This window comes from Nipponia nippon, unplaced genomic scaffold (assembly GCF_047370975.1).
Source record: "Nipponia nippon isolate SJK-2023a ecotype South Korea unplaced genomic scaffold, ASM4737097v1 scaffold_7, whole genome shotgun sequence".
Classification (NCBI taxonomy): Eukaryota; Metazoa; Chordata; class Aves; order Pelecaniformes; family Threskiornithidae; genus Nipponia; species Nipponia nippon.
In genome coordinates, this window is record NW_028262391.1 from 21,506,009 (window position 1) to 21,526,208 (window position 20,200).

Below are 20,200 nucleotides of genomic sequence, written 5' to 3' on the forward strand. Positions count from 1 at the left end.
TCATTTATAAATAACGAGAGACACAGGATACAAATTCGGGACAGAGAAAGTTGAGAGGGACAGCTTGTATTTTGCATTCTTCAATCCAGTTGTCTTGGAATACCTTGTAGCTGCTGACAGCTTCTAACTCGCCTAAAGCGTTGGTCTTTTGAAAGAGGCAGAGAGACCAAAGCATTCACGAATTCCATTTTGAGAGAAAGGCTTTCTAGTCTGCGAGCAATTTAATTACACTAAAGATTTTTGTCAAGTTTGAACAGATCTTTGTTTCTTAGTTCTCAATTATCAATTCATATATTCCTTGGAGAGCAGGAGCCACTTTAGTTAAAGACCTTGTCAATGAGTCAACCAAAGGGTTAACCTTCCAGATGGGGCCCTTTAAATGTTTCTGTCCTATAATATTTCTTCTCTTGCTCCCCACAGCTGAGGCATAAGCTCGGTACTTTTCAAATTAAATTAGATTGTGTAAGCCAGGTGTCTTGGCAGTAAAATCATGTGCAACCCATTTTTATCCCATTAACATTGGTGTTCATCAAGGAATTGTGTTTTTCTTTCTGCAAACTGTAGGTAAACCAGTAATGATCATAACTGAGTACATGGAGAATGGCTCCTTGGATGCCTTCCTCAGGGTAGGTGATTTCTTCATAATAAGCTAACGAGATTTTATACTGGGAAACATTTTCTGGTTTTCATTCTGGTTCATTTTTGCAGAAAGATACTGAAAATTCAGCATTTTTAAAGAAATCATGTTTGTACTTGGGAAATTCTATTTTCTGGTGTTGCTCCTATCAAAAACCAGAAAAAATGTATAAAGTGGAAGGATATAGAATAAATGTAATGTTTAAAGTAGCAGGGTCTTAAATAACCCACATTTAACGCGAACAGTTCTGATTTGCTCCATTTTTGAAAGCATCGCAATGCTATAGACTCATTAAAAACAGATTCATTGCAAACTGGATACTGCATCACTGGAAGCTGTGACAGAACCTCTGGGTTTGTACTTTACTGGTGAATTATAGACACTAGTCAGAAGAGTGAGGAAATAACATTGCATTTTATTTGAGAGAAGATGGGAATCCAGAGATACGCTCTTTGCCAATTTCAGCAATGGCAGTAATGTAGCTTTTAGCTTAATGCTCTGTGATTTTCTTCCTTTCCCCATATGCAGAAGAACGATGGCAGATTTACAGTCATCCAGTTGGTGGGGATGCTTCGTGGCATTGGCTCAGGAATGAAGTATCTGTCTGACATGAGCTATGTGCACCGGGATTTAGCTGCTCGAAACATACTAGTCAACAGCAACTTGGTCTGCAAAGTGTCTGACTTCGGCATGTCCCGTGTCCTGGAAGATGACCCTGAAGCAGCTTACACCACACGGGTAAGGAGGGAAAGAAAATGTCCAGTGGGTTTTGTTGCCTACACATTGGTTTTGTCTGACTGTGTGCGAGGTGACAATGGTTCGTTTTAAAATAATCTCACTCATAAGTGAAAACCTATATCACAACCTAAAAATAAACATTGGCCCAGACTCCATAGCTAGTATAAATTGATGTAGTGTTATTGCTACATCAGTGCCTACATCAGTATTTCTTCTCTGAGGATGTGACCCATGTATTCCTCTGGTTCCTTCAGTGTGCTAGAGTGCGTGACAGGAATCTGATGCCAGAAATTAGAGCTTGGGCTTCTATTCCTTCTGATATCTACAGACACGCATAATTATTTGCAAGTGGCTAGTCCCACTGAGGTTTGATTCAGCAAGTGTAGATAGGCCACCAAAAAAAAAAAAAATATTCACTTTTGCCCATGACAAAGCTAGTCATAAATTTGACCTAAATAATTTTGACTGGGAAAAGTGTGAGGCCTGCATTCCCATTTTTTGTTTCTTTCCCATTTTATCTATATTTCAGCATCCCACTGTTAACTAATTTTGCTAAAGCCATTTTAATATGCTGCATGTGGAATAGTACTAATGCAAGTACTTCTGGCCACAAAACAACATCCTGACCATTACCAGCCTTTGTACCAATACCTCTGTAATTAACATGCGCGTGAAGAAAAAAAAGTCAGAGTTTATAAAGTCTCCTTTTTTAATTGCTTATTTTCTTCGTTTTTAAATATCTGCCATTCTCCATCTGTTCTCCCTAGTGCAGAGTTTGTTTGCAGCACTCAGATTTTGCAGTTTAATCCCAACACTCATCCTTTAATGCATTCACAGTTCATTACAGGAAAGGATAGACTCATGTAGTATTAAATGCTGGCCAGCCTTGGTATTTCTCACTCATAAGGGTGGCAAGTGGAAGAAGCAGAGGTCTGAAAAGCTGTATTCAGGGAAATCGAAGTTTAGACAAACACACAAGGGCAAGACAGAAATGATTGAAAAGCTTCCCTTTGAATTTAGTGAGTGGAGATATAGTATTATGTTTGCTCTCAAGAGTAGACTACAGGGAATCAATGACATTTGCATTACAGTGCATTGTCTTCATTTAGTATCAGTAATGAAGGATCAGGAAAATTTGGATGAACTCCACTGTACTCGAGCAGCTAAATAAAAAGAGCTTATTAGCAATTTTCAGAATGACAACCATGTATAAACAATGTCTATGCATCTGTGTCTGAAAGGAGGAATAGAGCTTTTTCATAACCAGAGACGATGCAATAGAATGCAATTTTTAAAGCATCCTTTTTTAAGAGAATGGTGCGTTCTGCTCCCCATTAGTAGTATAACTCATTAAAGTGAAAGCATCCTATAGCCACACAAGGCATATACTGCTGCAGCCCTATTCACAAAGGGCCTGATGCAAGGCCAAAGAAGCCAGGAGAAGGACCCCTTTTGATTTCACTTGGCTTTGGAACAAGTCCATATTAAACACTTGAGAGAGATATTAGAACAATAAACCATTAAGTATGCACATGCTGCACTCAGTTATGGATAAAAACTATCTAGAAGATTGCTGAGAAAAACCCTACCAAAATAAACTTAATCAAAAAAGCATAAAAGTAGATGAAAAAACCCTAAAACCTTTGTTCAGCTTAAGTCATTCTCCAGATGGAACTGCAGGAAACCAAAAGCTCAATTAAAAACACCTTGCATATTAGCATAAACAAAAGGAGAAATCTCTGGCCTGGGATCACTCAGCTAAGGCAAAATCAGATAAACAGGATGGAGTGAGTTCCTTTTAAAACAGTGCAGGACCTCAGTGGCCCAAATCAGATGCCCAAGTGGTTTTATTTGTTTAAAAAGAAGTATTGTAGCAAGAGGTAGCTCTCTCCAACAGGTATCAAAAGCAGCCTTGTACCGTGGTCTGGTGTTGAACTCCTCCCACAGGGACTGGGAGAGCCCAGAGGCTTACTTGCCATCTCACGTCTCTGGTAGGAGTTGGGATATTGCCCGTGGGAAACACCACAGTATTCATAAATCTTCCTGGTTTATCCTCTCTTTATTTTACCTTTTTGAAAAGCAAAATGTTTATAATGCCATTTTTTCTGAAACAGGCCAAACAGGTCAGACAGGCAAGCAAGGAAATAGTAATTAACAGCATGTACTTATTTGTTTTGTCAACTAAATCTCTAATATATACTTTGTAAAACCCCTGGCTTGTTCTCATGCTTCACCGTAGCCGTAAGCAGAGATCTCTTAGAGGGCCGATAAAAATACATTTAACAATTTACTGGTTTGCCTCCTTGTGACTAAAGAAAACAGATGGGCAGCATTGCTTCCTGGTTGATCTGACAGTTTTATGGCAAGAAAAAGAGAAGTGGATGCCTTTTTAAGAAGGATTCTGGAATTGCATACAAAAAACCATTTTGTATTTTTAATGGCAGCGTAGAACAGTGTCAGCCACGCACATTACTGGGTCAGTGGCTCACTAGCCTGTGGTTTCTTTTATTTGTGACAGGGTGGCAAGATCCCCATCAGGTGGACTGCACCAGAGGCAATTGCCTACCGTAAATTTACATCAGCTAGTGATGTGTGGAGCTATGGCATCGTCATGTGGGAAGTGATGTCCTACGGAGAAAGACCTTACTGGGATATGTCCAATCAAGATGTGAGTCTCCCACTGACCTTCCTTTTCTTTCCTTTTCCCCTTGCGCCTTTATCTTTGTCCTTAGATGTCTGCTGATGTGTTTCTGTGTCAATTGCTATATGGTTATAAGACATTTACTGAAGGTTTTTAAAAGGATATCATGGGTGGTAGATTCCTGTTTTCTCAGGGAACCTCTCTGGAACTAAGACTTTGTTGAATACTTCAAGTCTGGTCTATGGTCAAGGAATAGGGGATTCTCAAGTTAGGGTCTATAACTTGTGCATGTATCTTTTTTCCTTTCTTTTTTTCTTCCTTTTTTTTTTTAATTTTAGGAAAAGTATTATAAGCAATTAAAGTAAGAAAGAAGAATGGAGGAAAGGGAAACGAATATATTTAAATTGTCAGATCGTAATACTGTCAAGAGAGGGAAGATTTGAATGTTGACATTAGATCTCAACTTTATTGAAAGTCTTTAAGAAAAAACACTTGAATTTAATGGGGCTTCCTATTAGTAGTTAATTCTTCAAGCCCCAGTATGCTTGTAATTCTTCCAGATGATTTTATTTCTTGTAGGATATCTAAAACAACACATATGAAATCCAATTCTGATTATCAGTCAGAGCGTCCTTGCGACAATTGCATAGCTGCCCCCCGAGGACATTAAAAAGCAGCTTTCCTAAATGACCATTCTTAAATTATGCATGTCCTGTTTAACCGTACCATCTGGACTACTTCAGTGTATTCCAAGAGGGAGCATGCACAATGGCTGCTATTCCAGAAGAGTATTTAATAATAATGCTAATAAGAGCTTTTGCTAATAGAATTTTTATTAAATGAAAAAGAAAAACCCAAACCAGTGAAAATGAGGCATAGATTATCCATAATTCTTTTCCCAGGGGATTTACAAACATAGAAAGGAAAAAGAAAATGTTAATCTGAATATATGGTCATGGGAGTGGTTAAGTCATTTTACAAGTCATCTGCTTTCTTATGTAGAGCTAAACATTTTCAAAGAGTGTCTAGATGCGGATGGCATTTAATCTAAACGGGGGATATAATTTTAATTTCCCTCTGATGTGAAATGTCTCTTCTGGCACCCAATCTTGCCTTCCTTTGCGAACAGGAAGTCATCAAGACTTAGCGAGAAAATAAAACACCAGATGTGTCTCAGTTATATCAGGCATGTCTACACAGCACAGCGGAGCTCAGCGCAACAAACGCAGAGCTAGCGTATTAGGCTGGTATACATTGCTAACGTGTGGTGCTAGCCCATGTCAGAAAGCTGGCTTGAACAGGACAGTGAAAGGCAGTATTACTGTCTTTGCATCTTCTTTTTAGCACATGGCATAGACATGCCATTTTTTTCTTCTTAACAGTGATGAGAACAGTGCTTTTCACAACAAAGCAGCAGTGGATTTCAAATTATTCTCAGTGTCTGTTGAATCAAGAGAAATCAAAAGGATCTTCATACTTTCTGGAGTAGTGAGAGCCACTTTGCTTGTGGTCACTGAATAGCTGCTAATAGCACAAGCATGTCCCTCGCCCTGTCCTCCCAGTGGATTTTAGCCACTAATTGGACAAGACCAGAATGAGGGAATTTAGCGCAATTCAGGCTATGTGCACTCCTAGTCTCTAGTCTCATGGTGAGTCCTGCCAGCAAAGTCATATCGATTAATTAAGATCTGAAGGCTTCTGGGTCATGTCCCTGTCATATCGGAATTGAGTCGTGGTCATGTCCCGTTCTCCTGAGAGAGCTAAGAAGCCATCAGAGTACTGAGCTCTGGAGCCCTTTTTGGAGGGTTTGAAATGACTTCAGCTTGTGAGTTTTTCTGGTTTCTGTTAAATATGAAATGAATACTTATGCTTCTGCATTGGACTTCTGTAACTTTCTTGATAAAGCTGCACAAAAGGGTTCCCATTTCTGCATTTCTTGGTTCAGAGCATACAGTGGTGAGAGAACAGGTTCTCTACAAGGCCTATGTTACTGACAGCCATGAGCCAGCCCAGGAGGAGAGGGTGATCTGCTGCACCCTAAAAATGATGGGGAAAATTTAATCTCCAACGTATCGCGCCCAAAACTGACAAATATCAAAGGTTTGCTGTAGACCTGTTGCTTCTCCAACCCTCTGTCCAACAGGGATAGTTGCTTAATTCTAACCTAGGCTATTTTGTCATCTCTGTATCCCATGTACTCTTTTGTGATACGTTGCCCTGCTGTATCTGATGTCTGCTTTGGATGCTGGACCCTTTTATTTTTGAATTGCTGAGGAGTAATGACAGCTCTGAGACCACCAACTGCCTGAGTCTGAGTGCATTTTCCATGTTGTTTCACTTAATTGTGGATTTGTTTCCATACTTTGGATCGCCCTAGGATAAATGATACTCAGCTGGTAGATGTGAGTAGTGTCTGATGTTCTCTAATGTATCCCTAATTGTGCCATTTATAGGTTATTAAAGCCATTGAAGAAGGGTATCGGCTGCCACCCCCGATGGACTGCCCCATTGCTCTCCATCAGCTGATGTTAGACTGCTGGCAGAAGGAACGCAGTGACAGGCCTAAATTTGGACAGATCGTCAACATGCTGGACAAACTCATCCGCAACCCCAACAGCCTGAAGAGGACAGGCAGTGAGAGCTCCAGGTCAGCTGTGCTTTTGTAATGGTGATGTACGAGGGAGTACAGTGGAGATGACAGGCAAAGCTGCAAGTCACCTAAACCTCTGCACTGGGACTGCAGTGTGTTCTGTAGCTCTGCAGAGCCAGACTGCACAGCAGATGTTGCACCGGGCAAGAGAGTAGAGGGGTCGTGCTGGCACACTGCTGAACCCCGCCGGGCACCCCAGACTCTCCTAGATCTGCGAGAAGGAAAATCAAATGAACAGAACTGTAGCTGTATCACACCAGTGCTGACCAGTTTATAGCACAGTCTTAAGCATGTCCTGAAAACTTTCTGATGCAAGCAAGCTCTGTTTGAAGACAAAATTTGCTGCATCTTTTTCTTCTCCCCCCTAGTGAAAGGGCTTGAACAAGTAGCCTTAATGCAGTCTAGCTAACAGGAGTGATGTGGTTTTCTGCAGGAAAAGTACATCATCAAGTTTTATAAACCCTAGATTTGTGTAGGATTTGCAAATGAGCGTTACGGCATTACAGCCAACGCCTTGCGGGCATTGGGAAGGTGTGGATTAATTTTTATGTGAATTTGAATTTAATTTTGTGGAAAGCCAGTTTCATGTCTCCACCGATCCCGCATTACATTTGTGTTTTGTTTTGTTTGCTAAGCATGGTGTACCTGGTACGTGCGAAAGAAGCGCAATAGGAAGGAAACTCCCAGAGTTGTAGGGTAAAACCAAAATATCTTTGTTGGGACAGATCAGCAGTTTGTTTAAGCTGGTGAAACACTGCTGAAGTAATAGGAGCTTTACTAATTTACACCAGGTTTGTTTTATTTTTTTCAAATGTCTTTGCTTTGTAAGGTAATTTGCTTACAGCAAATATGGAAAAAAGCTGAAAAGAAAAGAAACAAGAGGAAGACAACAGGAAAATATTTTTCAGTAGAATATCCATTGGGCAATACAAAATTGAGTTTTTTGAATCAGTGAAGGAGTAACAGAGAGTCTGATTCAGCCTCCAGCAGAACAACATCCTGGAAAAAGCTATTTTCATTTTAAACTTGTAGGTCCCTTTGTGACTCTTGCTTACAATGTACATTATCAGAAGAGGGCTTATTAACCCTGTGAGACCATTATCACCACATATCTTCCAGATTGCCCTAATTGCACTGGTAGCCTGGCAAAAATGTATCCACCCTTGAGATAATTTACATGGTGAGAATCACAATATGATCTGCTGTGATAATTTGATTTGAGAATCACAGTATGAACTCCTCCATTTTGCCTTCTTTCCGATTTACAGGTGTGCTTTCAAAATACATAGATTTTACAAAAGTTAATAGCCTGATCGAGGTCATTTTGTGTGTGTGTGTGTGTGTGTGTGTGTGTGTGTGTATGTAAAAACAAAAGTTAATAGCCTATTCAAGGTCATTTAATGTTCATGGCTATTTATAGATCTTTATATTTCTTCTCTTTGGAATATGAATTTCAAATATGCATATAACATTATCAATGTGTTATATGATTTTATAAGTGAAGCATAATTGTATATAATTAAGTTGCCATCATTGGGCTTGTGTTAGATAGTACAGTAAAAGATTTGTACAAAGTATTACCAGCATGTACTTGGTGCCTTAGGCAAGACATAACTATGCTATTGCACACCTAATCTTTGATGATGTGCATTTTTAAATAAATTGCTAAGTGATAATTGTTTTGGGTACATAGATAGTAGTAATTTATAATGGTTTAATGAAACTAATTTACAATATACATGAAATAATAAATGAGATATTAATAAGAGAAGCAAATTTTGTAAAAATAATTATTCACAAATCTGTGCAAGGGAAAATGAGAAGCACATTCCACAATGCAAACAAAGATCAAAGCTCGCACGGTTCCCGCCACTCCTGGCACACGTGCTGGTCAGGAGTGGATTGATTAAAGAGGGGATTAACTCCCTGCTGTCCTGAGTTTGATTGAATGCACTGAGCTTGCCTGCGAACCTGGCTAGAAGCAGGACTTATCTGAACCTGCCCTGAATTTCGCTCTCCAAACCAGTCTGGCAGGTTGTGAGCTCCCAGTTCCTTTGCGCATACTTCAGTAGTGTTTCTATAGTTGCTGAGCCGAGGTCTGACATATGCAGGATTGGCAAGGTCTTGCATTGCTGTGTGTGAGATACAGACCCAGCAGGCTGAACGCCTTCCAGCATTGCCATCTTCTTTGTTTTTTGAAGTAAAAGCATTTTCTATGAACTTGGTTGCATCTGAGGTGGAAATTGTAAGCGGCATAGTGGTTTCAAATTAGATCTGGAAGCAAAAATAGAAACCTAAGGTCAAGTTCATTCATGGCAGAAATTGGCCTGTTACTTTGCATTTTGTTAAGTTTCTTGCACTGATCTACATTGTTGTGCAGAGAGCCGCCAGTTTTGCTGGGCACGACGTCTTGCCCTTACTGTCCCTAATCATTGAGGATAATTGTTGCAGAGACCAAACTTTGGTTTGCGATTCATAATCCAGCTGACACCATTTCTCTGTCCTTTCACTGTTTGGCATCCAGACCTAGCACAGCCCTGCTGGATCCCAGCTCCCCTGAGTTCTCAGCGGTTGTTTCTGTCGGTGACTGGCTCCAAGCCATTAAAATGGAGCGATACAAGGATAACTTCACAGCTGCTGGCTATACCACCCTAGAGGCTGTGGTGCATATGAACCAGGAGTAAGTACTCAGCGATATAACAAAAAAACTGGTAAATCTGGATTTAATCGGCTTCTTTTGCTTTGTGCTGCATATCATTACGCTCATTAAAGGAATGGAATGCCTTTCATTTGGACGGAGGATAACTTTAAAATGCCTCCACAATGCCTTCACTTATTTAATTAAACATTTCTGTACATCTGCCTTGCTTTTGCTGTGTTGCTGGCGGTTGACTCTTAATATTTTTCTCTGCACCAGCATCTGATCCATGGTTCTCAGCCCCCTGCTTCTTCTCTTGCTTTCCACAGTGACCTGGCAAGGATCGGGATCACTGCCATCGCGCACCAGAACAAGATCTTGAGCAGTGTTCAAGCAATGCGCACCCAAATGCAACAGATGCATGGCAGGATGGTTCCCGTCTGAGCCAGTACTGAATAAACTCAAAACTCTCAAAATTAGTTTACCTCATCCATGCACTTTAATTGAAGAACTGCACTTTTTTTACTTCGTCTCCTCGCCCGTCGAAATAAAGATCTGCAGCATTGCTTGACGTACAGATTGCAGAAACCGAGCGTGTGTGTTGGGAGGGGGGCCTCCAGAAATGACAAGCCGTCATTTTAAACCAGACCTGGAACAAATTGTTTCTTGGAACATACTTCTCTGTTGATCAACGATATGTAAAATACATGTATCTATATAAATATAAAGTCACATTCAAGTTTTGATGCTATGTTTGCTGCCAGATACTGCTTAAAAGAACAAAAACAAAATTACTCTCCTTCTCCCTATGACCTGTAGGATTACAACCATAGTGTTTTATTTGTGGGTGAAACCACCGTTGTGCATCTTTCACTGGAATGAAGAATCTGCCCTAGGATATTTTTTGCAAACTTGATGCATCACTAATACCTTGCAGAAACCTCAGTGAGAATATCGTTTGGCTTATCAGTGCCTGCCAATTAGTGGTCTACCCGTTTATGGGCTTGAGACATGAAACGACCCACCTTGTGGATTACTGGGCAAAACTGGACTTCTGGGGAGATTGTTGGCTGTTGTTGTGCCATGCTGAATCCTACCACTTAAAGACATTTTGTGAACATCTTGCCAGTAGTCAGCTGTGACAATCGTGGCTGTGGAGCTTTCAGACTTCTTTTCTCTTTCAAGAAGTGATTCCTTTTGCCACACGGAGAAGGTCAGTGGAAGCACAGTGTCCAACATGCTCATGGTGCTTTATTTCTTAAACTGCTAGGATTTCATCACTGTTGCAGGGGTGGGGGGGAGGTGCTGTAGTATGTATTACTTGGGGTTCCCAACTGGTTTGTATGAACCTGTGCTGGTTTCGCAGACTAATTGCTTAGTGTTTCCCATTGTTTGCTCTATTTGATGACAGTGAAAATTGCTCTGTTTCAAAACCTGGTCTTGCTCTCAAGCCATTGCATGTTAGGATGTTCAGACAAGGTGTAGGAGTGCATCTTGAGGCTCACTCAGTTCAGTGCTAAGAGCCTGACCCCACTTCACACTGAGAGCAGTAGGGATGCCTTTATTTTTTGGGTGGAAAAACCCACACATATGGATCCCATAGAAAGTAAGAATAACCTTGTAAAGTACAGATACTCAAAAATGCGCCAAGAAGAACCAAAGACTTTTCCTGTCCTCTCATGAACAACAGTGGAACCAATATTTGTATTTTAGAAAGATCAGTCCCAGTTGCTGTGTCAGTGGTTTTAAGGGAGGGGGAGCAGAAAGAAATGAGACTCTGCCTGCAGCCTTCCTGGCTTTGCACAGTTTGGGTGGCAGGCATGGTGGTACCTCTGTGTTACACTGCAGTGTTACACTTCAGACAGTGATCCAGTCTCATCAGCTGTGGGAAGCAAACTCACTTTTGAAACCAGCCCCATAGGCTGGATTATCAAGGCAACTGTGGGCGTGAGTGCCAGGCATAGGCTGCGTGGCTACAGTCTAAGCACCCCTCTGCAAGTACGGCAAACAAGATGGAGCAGGACCTGCTTGCAAAGCTGATCTCCAACTCCTCTTTAGAAGGAGAGCTGAGTGAATGAAAACATCCCCTGGGTTGCTAGGTGCAGGTGACTGCTGTAGGAATGTGATTGTCCTCATCAGGTCACATCAGATAAAGCTTTATCTGGTAAAGCTCTGAACACATTTAGGCTTGTATTTTTTTATATTGGAGCTTTTATTACTCTTTTTGAACAGAGTGTATAAATTAGAGTCATTTTAAAGTCCTTTCAAGGACCAAAGTGATGAGAGGACCTTAGAAAAGAGACAGGATTGGGCCTACTCATGCTGTGCTGGGTAGGAGGAGGATTTTCGTGACACATCCTCTAGAATAGACATTGTGTTTCAGCTGTGCCAGGCACAATGTCAGAAAGGCGAGATCTATATTTTGATGGTGCTAAGACTGGTTCTTTGGTCTATAATATCTTGGTCCCACTCCGCACCTGACAGCAAATTCAGAAATGATTTAGTGGCTTTATATGTCAGATTTTTTAATAATTGCATTTATTCTAAATCCAAAACAGCTCACTCAGTTGGACAAGTTGCACTTACTGTATCATCACTCACATCACTTTTTGTCACTTTTAACAATAACTTGCTGATTTTAACCACTAACTCTCCCTCACCCCCAACTTTCTCAGAAAACAACTTGTTCAGAATATGGGATGCTAAATTTGAATCCTGTCAAGTCATGACAGCTTAGTAAAAACTGTTCTGCAGTATTACTTGTAAAAGCTTTTCCATTTCATGAAATTTAAGATTTCTTTTAAAAAACTACTTAAACCAGCATGTCTTAATGTCATTTTGCCAGGCACCATAAGAAGTGGTTACTCATTTTAAAGACCTGACACTTGTACTTTCTGCAACAAAAATTCTTTTGCGTCTTAAGTGCAGAGATACTTTAAGTTTCCTCTTGCTGTAAATCTGTTGCATTCTGTTGAGATTGTCTTTTTATGTAAAAACAAAATACACCCAATTTTTTGGCCAGTTTGTAAAATTACTTTCTTGGAGTCTAGTAACGGTAATTCAAAACACTCCAGTGTTTTCCACACAAAATGAAAAACTGTGTCCCTATAGAATGAAAACTGTGAAGGCAGCTCAGATGCCAGGTTTTCAGAACTGCCATTGATGGTTGTGTTCCCTGTGATAAAATATGACCAGTGAGGGTGCATCAGCTTGAATGTGATTTTAGCTGGAAGAGAGCAGATTAAAAAAAAAAGGTGGCACACATATATAGAGAGATTACATATCTGTTTTAAGATACATGATGGAAGCCAGACTTTGAAATAGTGTGAGGGAAAGCAAAGGGACAAGGAAGGCAAAGGGTTCTCACCCTTTGAGAACTGCTGGTTGTATTTGTCTGGCTGGCCCAAGACAGCCGAACCAGCCAGCAAGAGCATGGCAACGCGCTGCGGCCTCCTGCATTTGCTGTTCAGCCACCATTTTGTGTGAGAATTGCATCTCTTCCTACTTTCTCCTCTGTCCTTTAGGAAATCCTTCTCCCCTCTCTGGGGAGAGGTTTAATTCCATGAACCTGCTGCCACGTCACCTCTTTGCTGGTGCAGGGATGAGTTCAGGTCTTTTCCTTTGATGTGAATCAGCAGTTGCACCAGTCAAGGAGGGGCTGGCTACCTACAGCAGTGCTTCTGCTGGGAAATCTAAGAGGAGGCATTTGGGCAGGTGTGCGTGTCTGTCTTGTTGCATGTTGTTTAATATATTTGTGTTTTCTTTTTGTGCAGGGAACTTAGATTTTGCTTTCATGGCCTCATAGCCCGTCCTATTGATCATATTGACCATGGAGGAACATAGACTAGACATGAAGCCTTCTGGATCCACGGTTGCGTCTTCCCTAGCACTGATTCTCAAAAACACACGCTGAACAGTCATCGGTCCCTGAAGAAAGCGTGACTTTTACTTTCTCTTTTTTTTTCCTTGCCACCCACCTCGTTTTTTTTCTTCATTGAGAGATAACTAACTCGATAAGACTCAGCACCCAGTTATCACCTGAGGAATGTACTGTGTCAGCCCTGCAGACTTCTGGATTCTTTTTTCTCCCCTTCTGCTTTCTGTTCCTACCTTCGGTTTTATTTATATATTTTGTTATTTTCTCTCCTCATCCCCCTGGCTGTCACTGCTGCATCTCGGATGAATGCAGGTGACGGAGCACTACACATCTTACCATGGACGCCAGGCCAGGTGCCGCAGCAAAGAACCCAGTTCCTGTGAGCTGCCTATATACGTTGCTGAAGTGACATTTTACACAAAACGTGCCATTGCAGTGATATAAATATATTTTTTTTCCTTGAATGGATAATGGATTATTATCTCCTCTGAAAGGTGCGTATGTGTGCTTGTGTGCGTGTGTTTGTGTGCGAGTCACCTTGTGTGTAGAACTGCCTGTGAATGTGCCGAAAACATCTCTGGAAGCACAGGAGTCCCCTGTCATATGAGAGCAGGCCAATAGCTCGTGTCTGCAATGGTAGCAAGAACACACACATTAAAAAATGTTTAAATTTCTGTATCTATAAGTGTATTTTTTAGCTGCCACACTAACCTTAATGAGTAGCTCTGCAGCCTGAAACAGGGGCAATTTCAAGTTAGTTTTGGAGTTGTGGATTACAGGATCCATAAGGGTGCTAAAGATTTTCATAAGTGTTTATTCGTACTAATGTCCTGTTCATGATCAAGATAAATCAGTCTCTCAATGGCAAGGTGATGGAGGCAACACCTGCATTTCCATCTACTGGTAACCCTGAACTGAATTCTTAAGTAGCCTTTTCTATCTGCAAAAATAGGATTTTAAAGACTTGTTGAATGCGAACATATATATGCAATTCTTCCATTCACAGAAGCACCTTGCTCTGTGTGCAAGCTGTGAAATCTTGTAACGTAATAATGAAAACACTTCATTTGCTCACAGCACAGTTCAGGAACAAAAATGCAACAAGACCTGTAAGGTTACAGTAGTTAGCAAGCGAGTTGTGAAATGTGTCCTGTTCCTCGTGCGGGTGAAGAAGAGCTGGTGAAGTGCAGTAGAAGGCACTCTTCCGTGGCCCGAGGAACAGTGCTGCGACTTACTGGTACTACCTAGAGAAGCTTTCTGTGTTTGGAGAATTCACTGTAAATGTAGTGTAAGCTAGTTTGAGTGGAGCTGTGCTCTAGAGCCCAGGGAACGTACGGCCACTGGCTGTTTGGAGCGGGGCAGGCGGTGCTCCCCGCTTGCTTCCTGGCCGCGGGGGGCTGGCGTCTGCCGCGGCGCCCTGTGCAGCACAGCAAACTGCCGCCAGACCGCAGGTCGCTCCAGCAGATGTGGGGGAAGCTGGATGCGCTGCGTTCAAAGAGAGCGCAGCCTTGACCAGAGCTATAAAGTGGTGTCCCAAAGTTGCTCCCGCTTCCACGTCTTTTCCCTCCTCACCGACCCTCTGAGTTCTTCGTTAACCGTAATTCTGCCTGCTCTGGCGGAGGAGCAGCTGCAGGTCCGTGGAAGGGGAGCGAGGGCAGCCGCGCTGGCGGCAGAGGCCGGGCATGGCCAGGGTGCAGGAGGTGCCAACTGCGCAGCCCGACACGGGCCACCTGCGGCGGCTGCTCCGGAGGGAGCTGGGGGCAGAAGGAAAGCGGGTGCCGCGGCGCTGCTTCCCGTTAGGGAAGAGGGCATCACCAGGACCGTCTCGCATGATAAGCCTCTGTTTGTTAAGAAATTGTCCTGCTCACACACCACTGGTTGATGTTTGTCCGGGTTTCTTGCTGTACTAATTTTGTGATGGATCTTATGTATTAAAAATATATATGTATAAAATACAAAAGGCTGGTAAGTAACCAGCAAACAGGACTTAAAAAGCAGTATTTTTCTTTTATGTGACATTTTCATAACCAGAAGAAAAAAAATCTGAAATACTAATCAGACAAATAAAAAGAGTGCATTTATTTTTTTGTATCACTGCAAGTATGTTGGAATATGCAAGGACTGTGGTTAAAATTAGAATGTATGAGGCATATTATAATTTAGTTCATACTGAAAAAATCTAACAGCATTTCTTGGTTCGTGCATTTGAATGATCTCTGGGTTAGATATAGAGATTTTTCTATTTTGTTTTAATTTGTAATTTTTTTTCCCTCCATGAATTTTAGGTACACATAACTTATGTCATTTATTTATGGTCTTTTATACCTAGTTTGTAAAATTGTAAAATAGCAAACAATGCAAACATTTGCATTTGAAAATAATAAAGTAGTTGCTGTACAAACCTGAAATATGGACTATTTCTAATTATTGCATGGTTTTTTTATTTAGTGTTTATTCACAACAGATACAAATACAGAACTCGGAGTAATAATCCTGGTGTTTGCCCCAAAGGGATTAATTCTCTTCAGTAGATTTCACAGGAGCGCACTCCCAAAGTTCATTTAAACTGCGTAACTCCCACTCCTTAAAGCACATTACTTTTTCTTGTTACCGTCACAGATTGCATGGTGTGCGGAATATTTGTAACGTGGGAAGGACGGTGCAGTCAGGCTGACCTTGTTAATGATTGCAGTCAGGCTGACCTTGTTAATGATCTCGATGCTTTTTCCTTGGAGACCAGGTAGCATCCATGGGTGCCATGCCTGAGAAAAACCTGCAGGATCATAATGTTGTTTCATTTGCTCCCCTGGGATCAGCTGGGAATATCCTCCCTCTCCTGTCTCCCACTGTCTGTACTTTGCCAGGGGCCAGGCGTCACCTTGGCAGAAATCCTACAGTTTTCGCAGCTTCCTTTGGGCCAGGATTTCGCCTCTAACGTGGGAGCCGTCACCTTGCTGCTGAGTTACTGTACTTGCTGCTCTGCTCGTGGGCTACGTTTGCGTGGGTTGGTGGGCTCGTGCTGGAGACTTGTGGCCAGAGAGGGAGGAGGTGAAAGGAGCAGGAGGGAGGGGAGGGAGAAGCTGAGGAATGAAATGCAAACCAGAGGCATGAGAGTGTTGGGAGCAGCACAAAATGGAGAGGGACCGTTTCTGTGACAAGGGCTCCAAGCCAAGACTGAGAAAGTGGATATTGTGTAAAGGATGTTGCTGTGTAATGGTAACACGCATATGGGCGCACGCTGCGAAGTCCAGGTGCCAAGGGTGTAATGTCCTTAACCATCACTTCTTTACAACACTGCTGCTGAGTTTAGGATATACAGACTTTCTGGCACTTTAGCTACCTGAATTATATATGTACACAGTTCAGGGGCACCACAAAAAGGGTGGTGGCTCTTCTAGAAACTTGCTTAAGCTTTTGACTTGCCTATTTGCAAAATATTACAACCCAATTCTTCTCGAGAAAGATTCCAGTGAAGCCAGCAGAACCGTATCATAACAGCATTGGTCCCAAGAAAGTCTTGCCGATGGCACTGGGTTTGTTGTATTTTAAAAGCAAGTTCATGGTGTCCTTTTGTACCCGAGAGAGCAAGCCAGCCAACTGGGTGTTTCTCTGGTGCCTTTGTTCGGCCAGCCGGTGTATTAAGAGAGAATGTGTCATGGCTGGAAAAACAGATTCCATTTCACACACACAAAGAAAAAGTTTTATGAATGATTGAGTTTTATTGTGAAATGAAAGCAAAACCTTTACATCTTTTTAGGAAACAACTGTTCCCAAATGTCCAGTGAGGATTGAACACTCGGGTACTCTCCCTTCTCTTTCTGATTCTCGGTTCCTTTTCCCTTTTAGCTCCCTAATCTACAAAATCATCCTACCAAAACTTTTTACCCCAGTGGTTTAATTTTCTTCCAAGTATGTGGATTTTACTGGAATATTTCCTTACCAAAAAGATATTTGTTCTCTCTCTGCCCCTCGCTCTTTCTGCATATTTATACAGTAGTATGAGGCAAGTGATTCTTGTTACAGATAAAGCCTATATATTTGCATCTCAGTGACAATGTACATAGCTGCCCATGGGCTGAGCATGGAGTAGTGTGAGGAAAAGGCATGGTTTATCTAGAGACGTTGGGGCTGTTCTAGACATGTCAAGAAAAACAAAATGGGTTTTGACAATTGGGAAGAAAAAAAAAAAAAGCATGTTATGCTCTAAATCAACAGCACAATTAAAACTAGAGCTGCGTTTGAGGCCTTGACCTCAGTTATTTTACCCTTTCCCTTGCAAGGAAGTACCCTTGGGCCATTGACTGATTCGCTATTGAATGGGTTACAGACCTCTGACATATCTTATTTCTGGCCGTGGCCCTGAACATAATTCTTTGTTTACAGGAGCCTCTGAGAAAGTTACAGGAATATGTAGACTTTTTCTTTAAAAAAAACCCCAAACCTAAAGCATTCTGTTCCAATCAGCTTAGTAAAATGTATTCTTCATGGGTGGATGGAGAGAGTAGCCACAGGAATATGCTACACTAACTTACTTTTATACATATATATATATATAAGGCAATTATATTTCAGTAATCTGCTGTGGATTATAGCCTGTAACCAGACCAACAAAAGATAATGAAATCCTTGTTTTTATAGTGCTCTTGAAGTTACTCATGATTCTGTTCTATAAGATCTTGTAACAAATTAAATGGGCTGAGGCATTTTGATATTCATTTTTTGAAGACTGTTTTTAAAATCCCAAAACCCTGCTGGTCAGCAGAACACAACCACCGTCAGGAACCCTGCTCTCCTCCCATTTCTGCCAAGGTAACTTGCCTCCCCTGGGGTCAATAACTAAAATCTCCGGGCCGGGCAGTCTAGGGCTGTTAGGCAATTACAGGTGCAGGTAGGTGCCTACTGCCAACTTTTTAATGATGCTTTGGAGCTGCTTAGCCGAGGGGTGCAGCAGCTCACATAATGAGCTCCTGCTTCCCGGTTGGATTTTCAGCCTTGCATTAAGTGTCTTGCTGATGAAGCTCCCCAAATGCCTCCATCATAATCAGCTGGGGGAAGGATTTTTCAGAAGCTGACTGTCACAGCAAGAAGCCACGTACACTCAGAGAGGTTGGAAAGCTGTGGAGGACCTGCTGTGCTGCTCTGGTGCCTCCCATGCCTTGGAGCCTGCTGCAAACCCTGCCCTGAGCCAGTCTCTGTGAGAGACCTGCCCAAGGCAGGTCCTGCCCCTGCAGGCCCTTCTTCCTTCCTGCCTCTCATGGCCTTCATAATCAGTCCTTCTCCTGGGAAGGTGTTACCAGGATGGTTGCATTCATGAAAGATGTTGTGTTGCCTCCTCCTCACCAGCAACCGGTGGCCTGACCTGGGCCTCCTCTCACCTGGCCTGAGCACGGTCAAAGGTACAGGAGGATCCTCCGGCGAGCGAGGGGATGGGTGGGTGTCCCCTGCCCTGGGAGATGCTGTCTGAGCTTCTGCTCGTTTGGGGGAAGGTCATTAGCTCTGGGACAGCATCAGCATTCAGGCTGTTCAGCAGCTGTGGCTGGCCAAGTCATACACGCTTTGAAAATGCAGACATCTGGGAGGTGAGCGGGTATCAGAGATAGAGTTTTCAGTAGGTTTAAATCCAGAAATCCCTTAAAAACTCTGGCCTCAAATTTTCAGAAATGCTATGGAGCTTGGTGCCATCTCATTGCCACGTGTCAATGAGATCACCTGGAAATTCAACACAAAAATTCAGCATGAGAATCCCCAGGGAAGCAGGGGAGTGCCTGGCTCATCTGCCTACCTGATTAATCTGTGTCTGAGAGCTTACCCGGGACTTTACAGCCAGCAGATTTGCAATATATGACAAGTATTAAAGAGCATTTACTTTCACCGTTTTGAAAAATTGGTTAAAACTCCCTTGGAATAAAATGCTTCTGGAAAAAAATGTGAGGTTAAAATTGAATGATCATGTTCTTCACACTGAAAGAAGCTGCTGGGTTGATTGAAGCAGCGTAATGTGAAAGACCTAGGAAAGGTGACACTGACAATAATAAGAAAATAAGGATAAATGAGTTGATCAGGTCTCGCAGGTGCTATGAACTGGGACTGCCCTGATTTACATCAGCTTAAGGATCTAGACCTTAGGTAAATGAAATTTTAAGGTAATTTTTATTTATCTTTTTCACCAGAAAATATACTTTAAAGTACATTTTGGCAATGACTCAGGTAGCGATAGCACATCCAGGTTGGTCTTTTTGTCTATTGTATTTTTTTATGTGGCCATTACTCATGCAAATATTTGAAGTACATATTTAACAATATGAAATAATGGTATCCAACAACAGACAGGAAGGTTTCTGTGGAGTCCCGCAACTCCTCTCTTTATCAGCTTTGTTTTCAGGTTCATATTATGATGGCAGATGGGTTTTGTTTGGCCACGTGGTTAGGATTGCAACATGGCGTCCTGGGAGACCTTTTTTGTCATTTTTGCAGCCTCTCTCAGAGTGCTCCACTCTGGTTGCTGAAGAGACAGGACATCTGTGTATCATGCACCTACTTTTGATCTCTAATATCCACAGGTGGATGAAAGAAATGGAAAACTAAACAGACCCCTCTGCCATTAAATGAGTTTCAGGCTTGGGCAGGTGTGGTACGGACACGACATGCTCTCAATTATCCAACAGTCCAAGCAGGCAGCAGTGGCTCAGCTTTGCCTGGAGGAGCCGTGGGAATGGCAGAGCCAGGATTCAGGGTCTTTTGCTGACTTTGCTGATCAGTCACAGAGGGGAAAGCAATCTAATAAGCTGGCTGTTATTTTTTCAGAAGTACCAGCAGTGCCGTTTCTGTTGTATCAAGTTTTGAAGATTCAATGATGCCATTGCACAGCGTGTGCACTTCTGTGGTGGCTTCCTACTGCGCTGGGTGAGGCAGGGAGGAGAGCCTAAGCCAGTGGTAGTTACTGAATATTCGCAGGCAGCATCTCCACTCTTCCCGTGCCCAGCGATACTGCTTACGTAAGTGTTACTGGCTTCAAAAAC

The 20,200-nt window shown here is 42.1% G+C and overlaps 1 protein-coding gene across 1 annotated transcript in view; it reads left to right on the forward strand.

Moving 5' to 3' along the window:
* The window catches only part of EPHA4 (EPH receptor A4), a 106,795-nt gene extending 91,229 nt beyond the window's left edge, over positions 1-15,566 (forward strand). Inside the window, exons 12-18 of the mRNA XM_087738996.1 lie at positions 565-626; positions 1,166-1,375; positions 3,894-4,043; positions 6,470-6,663; positions 9,191-9,346; positions 9,634-10,517; positions 13,078-15,566. Of these exons, the coding sequence (XP_087595122.1) occupies positions 565-626; positions 1,166-1,375; positions 3,894-4,043; positions 6,470-6,663; positions 9,191-9,346; positions 9,634-9,748 (887 nt within the window). The 3' untranslated portion in view covers positions 9,749-10,517; positions 13,078-15,566. The remainder of the gene's footprint in view (positions 1-564; positions 627-1,165; positions 1,376-3,893; positions 4,044-6,469; positions 6,664-9,190; positions 9,347-9,633; positions 10,518-13,077) is intronic.
* Positions 15,567-20,200: the final 4,634 nt, after the last annotated feature.